Consider the following 15,417-nt stretch of genomic DNA (forward strand, 5'->3'; position numbering starts at 1 on the left):
TTCGTTTTTTAAATAATAAGATGCTTTCATTTTAATAAATTCCAAAGGGAGATGCCGTAAAAATGATTCACCAACTGTTTAAACACATTCATCATCAGCATAAACAGAGGCAACAAGCGGCAATAAATAATTAATTAGACATTTTGTTAATCGATAACGATCCCCCTTTTTCGGGCCGAAGCTTTTGTTCGTACTGATTTTTATGAAGATTTATAACATTCATCTTCGGTCCGAAGGGCACCTTTTTCGCTCGCGTCCCGGGTGCTCATCACCCATAATTACTACGTGAAATCGCGGCTTAGCTCGTCCAACCGTTTTGGGCTGGAAATGATTTATAAATTAGGGCCAAGCGCTAACAAATATGGAAACAAAACATCCACTCCGAACGGGTGCCACGCCGATTAGGAGTGTGATTTGGTTTCGGTTGTTTCACGCCGCCGCGTACGACTTCCGGACTGGGCGATAATATCCCAGAAGCAGATGCTTCGGGTCGGCAAGAAAAAAAAACCCATCATTATGAAACGGCTCGAAAACGTATTGGAGTGGAGCGTGGGATGGGAACAAGTGCGCACTTCGTCATCCGTCACTCCGCGTCACGCGTTCGATTGCACCAGCAGCCCCAAAAAATCACCCCGGAAAGGCACGACCGAACGCGCAACATCGATCGTTATCGACAGCGCGCACTTTGCATTACAATGCCGCACGTTGCATAATTCGATCAGGTGGTTTCGTTCAAGGGATGCGCTCAAATTGCGGCGGAGAGGAAAAGAAGATTGGGGCCGTGTCCCAAACCTCCGCAAACATCGCTGGCCATCGCAATGGTCGGAACGGAAGCGCACAGCACAGCACAAACACACATGACACACCGCACCGATGTGAAAGAGCAATAGAGCACATGCGCGTGTACGGAAATGGCAGTTTCCTCGCTTTACTTTCAACGCAATCTTTCGTCCCGTTCGAATCGTGCCCGCTGGAGGAGTAAGGGGCGTCTAGAGCGGGAGGAGGGCGTTGGGAGGAGAGACCGATTTCGATGGCAGCAAAATGGCAACTTTCTTTCGCGCTCGCGCACCACTCGATCGCATCGCCACACACATGTGAGCAAATGGAAAGGCTTTCATCTGTGGTGCCGTGTACCACCTTCACGGCGCTTTCTCCTACCCGCGGACACCCCTCCCGGTCCCACTTGGATCGTTTTGGGCCAACAAACACTCGAGACAAAACGCACAGCTTCCCTTTCCCTCCCGTGCCTGTTGGAAGGTGGTGGTGTGTAGTTTCTGGGGTGATCCACGATCACATCCCACCAGCCCCGGCGACGAACTCCACCATCGACTTCAACGAGCGGAGATGCAATCCTTTCATTCGCCTCGCAAAGATGCACTTCCAGCGCTATTACGTTATTCAATCTCACCCGGTTGGTGGTGGTGCGAGCAGAAGGAGGCGAGTTTCGGTTTCGTGTTGAGATTTTGAGACTTTTAATTTCCCTTCAGCAGCCGGGTGGAGTGAAGGGTGGACTTGGCAAGCAAAGCGTACAATCTCCCCACTCCGAACTCGGCGAGCCGGCGTGGAACATTGGCTGGCTGGTTCGTTGGGTACGGTTGGCACCGGGATCCACCATGAATCAGTATCAATCTGAGCGCTGAACGCGACGCACGACGAAACCCACAGCCAGTGGCCACACTAACAAACAAAAACTAACTAATCACAAGGAAACGACTCCCTGCGTTCCTTCACAGACGGGAATTCCGGTCCGGATGCGATCGAACCTTTCGAACGGATATCCGACTCCCGAAAGCAGCAAACCGCAACAGTTTTTAGTTGCTGCAGCAAGTTGTTTGAAAAGGAAACTGTTTGACCACCAACCGAACCGAAGCATTAAACGAGCAGTGTTACCCGAAACAAAATAGTGTTATTTTTGTACCAGTGAAAAATACTCTACACCTATATTGCGCGGAAAACAATATTTAGTACAACCAATAGTAGTCCCGTGATTAACAAGTGTGTGCGTGTGTGAGCGTGTGTTTTGGTGGCCAAGATAAAGTATGTTTTAGGATAAACGAATGGTTTAGTTGTAGTAGTAGTTAGTACACATTATTAATGGATGTTGCCATAAAATGCTATAAAGAGCGTGCCATAAAGTGACTATCTTCTGTAATGTATAGTATTAGTGTACAGCAATGGATGGCGAAAAGGCGAGCTATAAAGTGACTATCTCCAGCGACAGAAGTTACTATTTTATAGCAATGTTGCGTTACCCGTTCAAAACCACGTGGCCATTTCATCATACCCCTCCGCGATGGTTCCCATCGGTGCAATTGTTGCTGTTCTTTGTAAGGAACTCGCATAATCGAGTGTGGGAGTAAGGTTGTTTTGTTTCGTCGCCGTTTTTTTGTCATCCACTCCCTGCTGCCACTATTACATTCATCGGCGGCAAAAATAGCTCGGCACGAAGAAAAAACCCCCTCCGATTGTGAAAGTGAAATAATACCGACCGGAAACAGCCGGAACGCCGAGAATACCGAACGGGTCGAATTGGCCGGCCCATCGAACCGATTCACAAAGTGAATAATTACGGCATCGAATCGTGCGGACAGAGGCCAAAAACAAACTCGATCTGATCGAACACGTTCGTGTATCGGATGCAGATTACGGTCATTTGCTTCCTAACTGTGCCTGAGTGTGTGCCTGTGTGTGTGTCTATTGGTAGTGTTTGTGTCTCCAATATTCAAATGCACAACGAGATGATGGCGCAATAGGCGCGGTTTTGGGAGACTGTTCGCAAAGAGGGAGGTTATTTGTGAAATGGCACTTTAAAGATGCGGTGGTCCGTGGTAAAACAGGGGAAACAACTGCCGAAAGGGGAAAGTTAAAATCTTTAACCCGGCCAGACACTCCGGGGACGACGTATGCACGGTTCCCTTCCCTCTCTCTCTCTCTCTCTCTCTCTCTCTCCCTGCGCCGCTCGACTCCTTATTCCACGCTATCCCTCGTTTTGGGAAAGTACATTTAAAAGGCAGATCTTCGAGTGTGAGCTGAATCGGGAATTTCGGTTCAACAGTGATTAATTTGCTGCACTTTTACACCCGTAGCGAGGAGTTCGCGACGGGCGAATGGACGAGTTTGGACTTTGAACAGTTTTACGTCGCATCTTATGAGCAATAAAAGAATGTAAATTATATGCATTTTAGAAATTACTTTCATACCGTTGTTCGGAAATATACTGCTACGAACGGGATAAAATGTTTGATTTTTGCTCTCTTTTTGCTACCTTTGCCATCTTATAAATGGCAATTTTCTCGATATGAATTAATTGAATCCGACTTCACCGGTTAAGTGGTGCCATTTTGATAACGCAAACCAATTTGCAATTGATGAATATTTAATCCACTCTACACCGGCGAGCATTTGTCAACTTTGGCCGAAAAAAAAGGTTCGTTGTTTTCACCACCGTTGCAGTCTTTCGTTCGCTCCGAACGTGAAATTGATCTAGTTATATGGGTCCCCGTGCTTTTGGGCAGATTTACACATCTGGATAAGGTGTTATCATTGTGGATTGTCTGCAAGATCTTCCCTAGCAACTTCACTCCCCCCATCCCCCTCTCCCCCTCCCTAACACACCCCTTCCGTACGATTTGTGGGTCACCGCCTTGTCTGCGAAATTTGAACCGAAATGAGAGGCTCTACCCGCACGGTACCAACATGGAGTGGACATTACGAAAAAAAGGCTAAAAGAAAGCCTTCCGACCCACTCGCTCTTCCCCGGGCACACACAAACACGTGATACGTGATGCTATAAGCAAGGTGTCTTTCGCCTGGCAAAGTAGCGTAAGAGTGCGTCAGGTTCATCACTTTCACGTGCCACACGGTGGTTGCTGGTTCGAAGGTGCCGAAGATAGTCTGCATAACGTAACAGTTGAGTGGCGGCTATCGGCAAAGCCACACGGTATTACATCGGTCAGCGAAAGAGACGCAGAAGAAATGCGCACATACACACATGCACAGTGATTGGCTGCTGCACGACGAAGAAATGCCGGTACCAATGAGCCTTTGCAAATGGGTTGAGGGAGATTTGAGTTAATGGGAGGGGTGGGAGAGGAAGTCAAGGGGGAAGTAAGTGAGGGGAACGCTTTGGAACGCGACCCACCGTACAACACTCATGCCGCTGGAATGCGCTGGAAAACGGGTGGAAAAGGCAAAATGAGATAAATAAATGAATTCAAGGCGATACTTTCCAAATAAAAGTGAAATTCAACAACGAGCCGTGTACGAGTGTGTATGTGTGTAGGTGCGGGCTTGCCGCCCCGTACCGGCTACATGGGAGCTAGGCCTATGGGATGGGGTTTGCGGGAAGACTGGCGGAAAGGAATGGTGCGAAGTATTTTCGCAACAACAACAACTACAAAAAATGGCAGACGGTCGATCCGGGTGACGGTTTTCGCGAAAGCTCTCCCACTATATGTAATCGAACCCGGGTGGATCTTACCCGAGAGCAAAACCGATAACAATTAGATTGTAACGGTAACGGGAGATTGGCAATGTGGTGCGCGCACGCTTTATCGGAATCGCTTTCCTTTTCTTACCCGCTTGGTTTTTCTTCTATTTTCTATTCCCATGTACCCACCCCGAACGGCGCCCCGAAAGGAGGAAAAAAGGAGCCGAACCGCGGAAACATGCTGTTGGTTTTCCAACTCCTGCAAAGATGACCGTATCGCCGGAGCTGGAGAGATCCGATTTCCTGCACATTGTAACCTGCCCCCACACCATCCCGTCCATGCTAGTAATTGGTGCATCGGTGTAGGTGCATATGTGAGTGCTCGCGTGTGTGCGTGTGCGTGTAGAGAGAGAGAGAGCGAGAGAAATAGAGGGAAAGATAGTTAGTGCGTGAGGTACATGTGCATAGTTTTGGATAGGAATTAGAAATCGAACTAGCGCTGCCGCTGTAGTGCACCAGGTGAAAAGCTCTGCCACCTGTAAAACGGTGTGCCGAAGGAGTGGAAAAGCCAAAAAATCGCCCTCCCGGCTGGTGGCTGGTGGAAAACGCGTGACGAGAAGAGCTGCTGCGCACACACATGTACACCGAGGAAACGTAGCACCAATAATTAACTGAACAGAGGCTGAAACTGGAGCCTGAAGCTCCACGAAGCGAAACCGGTGACAAGCGAGGAAACAATCAATCTAAGCAGAGGCTTTTATCGAACAATCAGAGCTTGACGTTAGGGCTCCTCGGAACGGTTGCCAGGTGACTTTAGTGGCAGAGCTGCTTTGTTTTTTGCGCTACACTTGTTTGATTTCTAAAACGATCGAGCGGAAAAACAAGAGACACCGGTGGGAAATTTCACCAGCCAACGTTAGGTGCTAGAAGACGCTCTCGATTTCGCCTGCAGGCTGCACCTAGTCATCAGTCAGTACAGTCATCACGCTACAAAGAAATGGTAAGTGTGCCCGCAATGTGACGTTCTAGTAGACAGATTCTCGAAAGTGCTCGATTAACATTCAGAGTGGCCAGATATACGGGGTGGCCGGATGTTCAGGAGAATAAATGAGGCTAATGGAAACGATCGATGACAGCTTCAGTGCATCGATCGATCCATGACGATACATCCTTGTTGACAGCAACGTTGAATGGCCGATCACAAACCGATCGACCGATGGAATCGATCATCGCTCCAATAGGCCGTCACCAGCCGGACGATTGACTTTATCGCAATCGGGTGAAATTCATCGATTGCGTAAGCTTCGATCATCGAAGAAAGAGGGGGGGATGTCTCACCCCCTGGTCTCACCCCATTGCCGATGACGTTTGATCGGAATTCGCGGCCACGGCAGCGATGCCGTGGACGGACGAAGCGGTTGAGCGGGTGGAGGGCAAAAAAACTTTCACGAAAAGCCATTGCCACGGGCATCGCAACGTCAGTACGGCCAGTGTTCGAACGATCGGTGCTTGCAGCTGATTAGTGATTATTTTCCGTTCGGGCCGTGTCTGTTTTCCGTTTGTTCCCCCCTGTTCCAAGTCCTGGCCCGGTGTTTTGCAAATGTACGCCCCGTTATTCGTGAGGGTAAATAACATCGCCGGAATTACTCGAAATAAGACATTATCGGTGAAATGATAGTTGGACGTGGGGATGAGAAAATGAGCTGGTGCAGCTAGTTGGCCGATCGCTTTCGGTTTTAAATCACAATCGGTGGAAAATGAGGTGGCATGGAAAGGGGGTTTTTGTTCAATTTACTATGCTTTGGAGCAAAACTATTCCAAATTGATTGATTGATTTTGATTATGTAAAACATAAGATAAATATCCCTACTTGCATCGAAATCTATATCATCACATCTTTCATAATAACATATTATTACGATCGTCTCTTTCCACTCGTTGAAATCTCCATCCAATGAGGTATAATCCTCCAGAATCGATCTTCGATAATGGTCATTGAATAATAATTGTATGAAAACGATTGTGAACAGTGATAGGAGTGTTGAATAGAGTAAATATTTCGATTGAAGGATACAATTTTCTTCAAATTTTCCACAATGAAAAATAATCTTCAATCAAGACCATTTAACATTAAACTAAAATGAAGTCTGATTTAGATATACAATGTACTTTATGGATATTCTCTATAAGTCTGAAGTTGTATGAGTTTCCATTCCAGTTTCTAGCGAAACTGAGGAAATTCCGAAGAACGGAATAAGATATTTCTTCTACTGATGGATGAGGTATTCTAACAAATACTACATCATGCCTTAAGTTGTATCAGACAAGACCAACAACATTGATTATATGATGATGATGGGCAACAACATTTATAATATGATGTTTTTCTTCTTTCCAGACGTCATACATGCTATCTCTGGCCACCGTTGGCTTGCTGTTTGCCGTCGCGTTGGCAAACAGTGAAATCCAATCGAACGGACAGGGCACGGTGGTCTTCACCAAGCTCGACGCACTGTCCGCAACTCGCAACTCAACCGCTCCGGTGGAGCGAACGAATCGCACCACTCCGGAGGAAGTGGCGAAAGTACGGCCGGCTTACACCCGAACCGAGCTGAAGGTCTCCCGAAGTCTCAATCCGGACAACGTGCAGAAGCTGAACGTACGCTCTAACAATGGGCGCATGGTACAGATTATCGTAAAGAAGCGCAACGGAATGGAACTTCCGATCGGAAGTGTATCAGTGACCCCAAGCTCCGTCACTGGCAGTACCAGCCAAGGCGTTACCTATTCCTTCTCACCGCCACCGCCCCAAAGCCACGTGACATCGTCGCGAATCGCAGGAAACTATCGTCTGTCGGCCGACTCGGCACCGGAATCGGTAGACATTATCAACGCTTTCCTGGAGCACGTTAATCGCATCGAGCGGCCGCCCCGATCGTTCTACGACGATGATCATGGTGCGATGAAGAACGATCGCCGTCCGGTGCGGATTAAGGTGAGTGACGAGACGGTGCAGGAGAGTCGCGTTCCACCGCCCGTAGTCATCAGCTCGGATGCGGTGTACATGAAGGACAACGGGGCGGTAAAGACGCAAAAGCGGGGTCGTTCGATGCAGGAGATTGGCGCTGACGGTATACCGGTGGTACACGGAATTCGTGTGCCGGATGATGAGTCCGACAAGCGTCAGGTGTGGCGAAATGCTCGCGTCATCAATGGGGAGCTGGTACCGTACGAGAAGGGCCATGTACCGACGAAGTTGGAAAACAGTGGCGACATCTATGGGCAGCTGATCTTCGCCAAACCGTCCGGAAATGGAGGACGCTCGAGCTTCGGATCACGGCAGCGCAGCATCGGACCGTTCACGACCGCCGACAACTTCCAGCCGAACGATGGACAGGCCAAGAGCTTTGGACCGTTCAGTGTTGAGGACAACTTGCATTCGGGCTCGATCGCGATAAACTCGAACCCACCGAAGGTGTCGGGGAATATTGGACCATTCTCGAGAGCAGATAACTCGCGTCCAGTACCAAATGGCCGATTGGTGGAGTATCTGCGCAAAATCAACGAGGAAGAAAGTCGTAAGCACTATCCGCAGATTGTGAGTCGCGCCAACTTCAAGGAGGATGCACTTGCCGAACAGCCCAAGATACAGCGCCGTATGCTGCAGAACCCAGGTAATCCAAACTATCCCGTGTCGCAGCTGTACTCCATCAATGGTCCGGGAGCACAGAACCAAGAGAAGGAGCTGGAGGATACCCGGAAGCCCGTACTCCAATACGCACACCCCGAGCTCGGTGTACAGCCGGCCAAGTCCGTTCCGCCGGAGCGTAAGCCAACGAAAGCGATGAAGAAGATCATGAACGTGCAGGACTACTACAGCAAGGCGGCACACAACGATCACTCGCCATACGCGATCGAGCCGGCCATGAGCAGCAAAGACTACTACGATCCACCGCAACCGGTCAAGATGCCGCGGCCGCCCCAGTACGAGAACTTTAAAGGTCCCTCCACGTACCCGTACAACTACGGCTACATCCGGCGCGTTAAGCACGAGCGGCCATTTTGGGCCAAAATTACCGATCAGATGCGCGAAGGACTCCAGAGTGGGATTTCCACCGTGCAGGAGTTCACCAAGCCCGTCCTGGAGCCCATCGTCGAGGCCGGACAGAAAATCTCCAAAAATCTCGGACTGGTACGAAAGTCTGACGAGGCTCAGGATAAGGTTGGCGTGGTGGTGGCACCAGCTTCAAATTCAATTATACTCCCGGCTCTAGGACTGATGGCGGGTGGAGCTGCCCTCGGGCTAGGCGCGGTTGCTGTGGGACGTTTTTTCGACATGGGCCTGCTGCGTAGGTCGGGCAGTGAGTTGCTACCCTTCGACCTGGACGATCTGGAGCACAAGCGAGCGCTCGAAGCTATCCAGCAGCAGCGCTATCCGGAGCAGTACGATGTGATGATCATGAACTCGCCGAATGATCGTGAGTTTGCGCGACGCTCCAAGCGGTCGATCGCTCGGAATCCTTTTGAGGAGCAGGGCCTGCAGGATGTGGGACGCGAGTCTACCAGCTCGTCTCGGGCCCGTTTCGAGCAGCAGCTGCGCGAAACCGACTGGAAGAATCCTTCCTGTGCCAAGCTCACCTTCTGCCGTGTGATGATCCAACAGGGCGCCGACGATATCGTGCTGATGGAGAAGAAGATGTACACTATGCTAGATATGTAGGTATCACAGCGACGGCTGGAGCTCGAAGAAAGTATTTCCTTAATGTCTGATGGTCTCTGTTTCTTCCATTTTGCAGGATGCACCCGGCACTGGCCGCTAGTCTCACCGATCATCTGTCGGCAGTGACTGACGCCATCCGACAGAACGATTGCACACGATTCGTTTGCCAGCAGCAAACACGATCCTGAACACCCTTCAGCACATCTGCGGACCAGCACTGGCACGGCATGCGGCATGCGGTTCATGCATTTCGACACTAGTTGATGTTTAATAAAACTTTCGGAAAGAGTGTATGTGAGTGTAACGGAGAGCGACCGCGACAGGGAAGACCATGGACACTCCATCCATTGCAAAATCCTATTAGTTATAGCGAAGAACTGAGTGAGCAGTGAGCTCGGGGACATGAGCAGCCGAGCAGCCACTGAACCACGCGCGGGACGGTATGATTATGTGTGTTTTAGACCATGTCTGTATTTTATATTAAAATAGTAAGCAGCGATACGGCATCGTTAGATCGCGACCCTTTTCGATCGAGGGCTGCAACATAGGGCGTAAGAAACTTTAGCGCAAGTGAAAATCATGTTACCTTTATCTGTATCTGCTGCACTGGGCAATGTGCCCAGTGTGTGGGCGAATGCAAGTAGTAATCTAAACACTAATCAACCCTGTCTAGCCAACTAATTCAACAGTCGTAAACAAATCCCGTTTTATGAACATTGGTCATTAACATTACATCTTTACTTACTACACTCACACCAACACACCACCAACCACCTTTATGCAAGAATTCGAAGAGAGATTTGATTTCGTGTTATGTATGCCGTACTTGTACATACACCAGAGCATCATATGCCAAAGGAAAGGGATATAACTAGGGAATAACAGCAGCAATCGATGAGCGCTGCAACACAGGCAAGGAATACTTTCGAGCAATTTAGTAATCGTTTGGTCGAGAAGATTTCGTTCGGTAAGCGACAGAGTTCAATGGGTGCAGTTGTGCATCTAAGCCGAGATTCTATTAAAAACGTTTGTTGTTGTTGTGTAACGTCTTGTTTAGGGACATAATTTTGGGGGAGCAGAAACATAGCATAATTAGCAGAAAGTACGTTATCGTTTGCATTGGAGAGGATTTTATTGTATGCAACAAAAATTATTTAATAAATTATTTACTACATGAGTTTGATAAATGTGTGTTGTCGATGTTTATTTTGGTTGTATATGTATTGAAGCAATCATCGTGGGACGTTGACATTTTATTTATAAACATTTCAAAGGAATAAGAACTTTAACATAAAACATAACTACTCATTAGCTAGAAATGACCGCATTAAGTAATAAACATGTCTCAGGGATAAATTCTTTTTCTTTCTGCTCTTGAAGATCGAAAGGGAAAACAAAATCGAGGGATCATTTTAAAAACTTTCTACACATTGTCCCACAGCAAGATAGCAAGCGGTGCGGCTCATTTAACGCACCATTATGCAATCTTCGTACCAGGGAGTGTGTCATGTTGTTTAAATCTTGGGCCTCCTCACGAGAGCAATTTGAACAAATTTCCATTGTCTACTCGAAACACTGGCACATCACTTATATCGGATAAATGATTTAATGCAGCGACAGTTGTACGGTGAAATTTACTAGACTCATAGATAAGGTTTCTTTTTGCGTTCCACGGAACTATAATTACCAGACAAAAAAATCCTCTATACTGTTCAACAAAATGGCAAACTTCATCACAGTGCAGAAGTTTGCAAGGTGTTTTTAGTTGTATATTTTTATGTCATAAAACAACGGCATTCAACTGGTATTAGTTGGCTCTCAACGAGCGCACAGAAGGTCAAGGAAAAAAAAAGGGATGAACGGAAGTTGCCTACGATAAGGGGTGGCTCACGTGGACATTTGGACGGAAAAACTTCATGGCAGAAGGTTGCAAAGAGAGCCTCACGCGGCTAAACGCAGATAATGCGCCGGTCCCTGTACGGACGGTTGAGCTGAAACATGAAACGGCTGCTTCTTCGTACCGCACATCGCTGCTATTGTTACAAGGTTTTTCCATTGTAAGCATTAAAATCGTTTCCAATGCGTGCACGGATGGGGAAGTGGACGAAAATAGAAGGCAACAAGGTGGAATGTTTGGCGACGGGCATGAGTTGATGAGCATAACAAAACGAGCAAACCGAAATGCGACAAACGCTACAATATCGAGGCTTCGCTTCCTTCAAACCGCTGCCAAACTGGTGAGATGTTTAGGATGAAGCGTAGCGAGGAAAATTGTGTCTCATTGTCTTTCTACCTGACGATCTCTGGCAACCGCAATCGACCCACCCTTGCTCCGGAATGCTTACCTGTCGAGGATATTTATGCTTGTTCGACAGTGGCCCAAGGCTCAGTACGATGTACAACCTGTAGCAGTGTGTTCAGCTCCGGGAAAAGGATCAGTGTGAGAGATAAAGAGATAAAGCCACGTTCATGTGCTAGTGTGTGCGCGTTCTAAACAGCAAAGTGGTTGTGAAAAACGAACGATCAGTGACATTCTGCAACGATGAAACCTGCCTTCTTGTTAGTGTCAGCCTTTATAGTGCTCATATTAGTGCTCGTGATCCCGGAAACGTATGGCAATGTGCACGATTTTGATGGAAATGAACTGCACACTCCGCAGTACGATCGACGCCGTCCATTCGGCAAAGAGCAGATGCCAGTGGGACGCGGATTTACTGACAGTGCGCGCGATATACTGGCCAGTCCAGCTGGTCAGTTGGCTGCGTACGTCGCCAAGGAGATGATCAGTCGTTCGGCAGGAAATAGCCAGGTGCGTGCGAGTGTGTTTGCGTGTGGTTGTTCCATAATAGTGTCACAAACATTCCAACTTATGAGTCTAACAACTCAAAGGTCAACAAGTTCTCAGGGATCTGTAATTGTTCTTCACATTTTAAGTGATGCATCAATCACAGTATATGTAAACGATGCAGATGATTAAGCAAAATATGTTTAACCACATGATATCACAAATTTATCATACTTTTGGACCATTTGCTAAAGAAGCTTCGCAGTAAATCTCTTTATCTTGTCATCTGCCTTGTTTTTCGTTAGACACTAAAATGAACTATGTAAACTTAGAGTACAACGATTGATTATTGCTTTCGGAAATCGAATTAAAAAGAGTTACTGTTGACTGTTACTGTTGCATGAGTAAATAAAGGAACTGAAAGTATTACCAACGGAACTCCGAACTCCAAACACATTCCATCCATTCTAAAGTGCGGTAAATTTATTACGTCGCTACTTTTGCTTTTGAAACTTTTACTTTCGAAGTCAAACGGAGAAAGGAGGCAAACTTCTTCCACCGCGAACTAATCAAAAACTCAAAAAAAGCTAATTAATCGCTGCATAACGGATTCGTTGCTTCGTTTTATTCCAACCCACTCCACAGGTGCTCAGCTTGAACCTGACGAACCTCTTGATTCTGTTTCTACTGAAAGCGCTCATCTTCGCCGCTGGATTGATCGGTGCCGGGAACTGGAGCCAGTACGCGCGAGGCCGCAGCGAAGAAGGTAAGCCACCATCAGCATTCACCATTATCCGACGCACCGCTCTGGAACCGGCACCGTACTCACTCACGCCCCGTCTCCGGCGTGTCATTGTTTTCACCCGGTCGAACAAAACACCGGAAGCGGCAAATAAAGCTCCATTCCAACGCGAAACAGCCCGAAGGTTTCGGTGATTGCAGCACCTTTTGCCCGGTATCGAATCACAGTGAGGGACACACAATGGTCCCGCAGCGCTAATGAGTTCTCCTTTCGCGCGAATCTCACCTTCTAACGTGCTTCATGTGCTTCTCCCGTGTACACGCAGGTGCTGCCAATGGGGGATTTTTACTGCCGGGTGAAGCGAACCTCATCGTCGGCTATCTGGCCGCGGAAGGTTCCGGCCAGGACGGGTGTCTGATGCGTTCTGCCTGCCGGGCACCACGGACGGCCGACGAGTACGCGCGGGCGGCCCACGCCCTCATGAAGGGTGCGGAAATGTTCAACCCGGAAATAGCGGACAACTACAACTACAAGCGTCTGCTGGCGAGTCTGGACCGGGCCGCGATGGAAGGCCTGCAGGGAGCACCGTGCGAAATGATCTACGCCTGTCATATCTGATGCGGATGCAGTTTTTCTCCGCTTAGTTCATAGCCTCTCTAATGCAAATGTGCATTTTAGTCTACAGTGAGTTTGAGAAAGAGTAAACACAGAAAAGCAATAAAAATCTACAAGCATTTTTATTATGTTTCAATAGGCCAGTGTCGTACAATTATTACCACCTTTTGCGTGGTACATTTAGTGCATTCAAGCTCCGGGAGCTTGAATGCAACAAAAAAGCTGAAGGAACGGCTTGTAATGGATGAATAAATTAATTCACCCCAAAAGACAGAGGACCTTTCCAGCTTTTCCAAACGGTATCGAGTTTCATGTTCATCTATTTTCTTAAACCCTTTTTACAGCCAAACAAAGATCTTCTATTGAAGATAATAGCTCGCTAGTGAAACTCCGATAGATTGCATGTAAAGATTAATCAGCTTACTATTCCCATTGTGGCTGAGCAACGACAAACCAAGACAGCGGTAGATCAAACGGCAGGCGGAATAGGCGGTCGCCTAGGGTCTCGCCGTGTTGGGGACCCCAAAAAATTTGTGTCGATTGTGCGAATTTTGGAAGTTTAGCAGCAGAGTTATATACCCTTGTTTATATAAAACATTCGTTTCTATTTGACTAGCTATATCGGCCCGGTTCAGGATGTTGCAGCCTACCATTTCTGGCTTTTTTTACCCGTAGGGTAGTCGGTGCTGCGTACGGAGGTTTGGTGGTCCAGATGAAATTTTTTATCTGGTGTTTAGTATTTAGATTGTCACAATTTCTGCAAGTTTGCAAGCCGGTAATGATGTTATAACCGACACAATCTGTCAGTGTACTACGACATAGCTAGCATTATCATAGAATATTAATAAAATCATGTTGCAATCATTAGAACTCTCTTTTCCGTTTTATATGACAACCTCATGGTTCTTGGAATACCATTTCTTTTCTTTTACCCATCCCAAACTGTCCAAGCACTTCATCATATCCCCGTGTAGAATAATGTTCAAACTACAATGTTGTAATCTCGATAACATTTGCATCGTTGTTAGACTGGAATTGTTCTAAAATTTTCAATTCTAAATCTATATGGTTGAAGATCATCACCGCGAAATCGTTAATCTATATAAAAAAACACGAAAAAAGATACTTGAAGAAATCAAGTACGCATTGATATAAAAACAATGTATTCAGTGAAGAACCTATCATAGTAGTCTTGCTAAAACATTGTTGGCGATATCGTGCGTGCTGAAAGCGGTTTCGATTTTTTGCATTGAAAACTCAGATTGTTTGAGAAAAATTAGTGAATGCTTTGTGGTGTTGCAAACCTATAATTTGCTACTGACTATCAAATTGTGCATGAGGAGCACGTAGTGTATTTCATACTGATGTAAATGTGACGAAATGAACGCAAGTGTCTTCACAATGACCGAAGGGATCGGCCAAGAAATTCTTGGATTTCTTGACGCACGGACAACCGATCTCCACTCGAAGCATCAAACTTAATACGCGAAAATCAAGCGAACGATCGAAATTCACTTTAATATTTGCAGGGCCACGAGAGTTGCCCTCACCACAATGACCAGTTTATCAAGCTCTGATAGCAGGAGAGCATCCAACGTAGGAGGATGCTTTTTCCGTGTTGATTGAGACAGAGAACTCACCAAAAATGACCAGTTTGTCAAGCTCTGATACCAGGAAAGCATCCAACGCAGGAGGATGCTTTTTCCGTGTTGATTGAGACAGAGAACTCACCAAAAATGACAAGTTTGTCAAGCTCTGATACCAGGAGAGCATCCAACGTAGGAGGATGCTTTTTCCGTGTTGGTCGAGACAGAGAACTCACCAAAAATGACCAATTTGTCAAGCTCTGATACCAGAAGAGCATTCAACGCAGGAGGATGCTTTTTCCGTGTTGATTGAGACAGAGAACTCACCAAAAATGACCAATTTGTCAAGCTCTGATACCAGGAAAGCATCCAACGCAGGAGGATGCTTTTTCCGTGTTGATTGAGACAGAGAACTCACCAAAAATGACAAGTTTGTCAAGCTCTGATACCAGGAGAGCTTCCATCGTAGAAGGATGCTTTTTCCGTGTTGATTGAGACAGAGAACTCACCAAAAATGACCAGTTTGTCAAGCTCTGATAC

The 15,417-nt window shown here is 47.1% G+C and overlaps 2 protein-coding genes across 2 annotated transcripts; both read left to right on the forward strand.

The window, feature by feature from the left end:
- The first annotated feature begins 4,696 nt into the window (after positions 1 to 4,696).
- On the forward strand, positions 4,697 to 9,337 carry LOC128298813 (uncharacterized). The gene is made up of 3 exons (XM_053034615.1): positions 4,697 to 4,774; positions 6,828 to 9,145; positions 9,226 to 9,337. Exons 1-3 carry the CDS (start codon positions 4,697 to 4,699, stop codon positions 9,335 to 9,337), a joined length of 2,508 nt encoding a protein of 835 aa, XP_052890575.1.
- A 2,354-nt stretch (positions 9,338 to 11,691) lies between these two features.
- On the forward strand, positions 11,692 to 13,294 carry LOC128298641 (uncharacterized). Its single transcript, XM_053034411.1, has 3 exons — positions 11,692 to 11,958; positions 12,580 to 12,700; positions 13,002 to 13,294. Exons 1-3 carry the CDS (start codon positions 11,692 to 11,694, stop codon positions 13,292 to 13,294), a joined length of 681 nt encoding a protein of 226 aa, XP_052890371.1.
- The last annotated feature ends 2,123 nt before the right edge of the window (positions 13,295 to 15,417 follow it).

Source organism: Anopheles moucheti, chromosome 2 (genome assembly GCF_943734755.1).
Source record: "Anopheles moucheti chromosome 2, idAnoMoucSN_F20_07, whole genome shotgun sequence".
Taxonomy (NCBI): domain Eukaryota; kingdom Metazoa; phylum Arthropoda; class Insecta; order Diptera; family Culicidae; genus Anopheles; species Anopheles moucheti.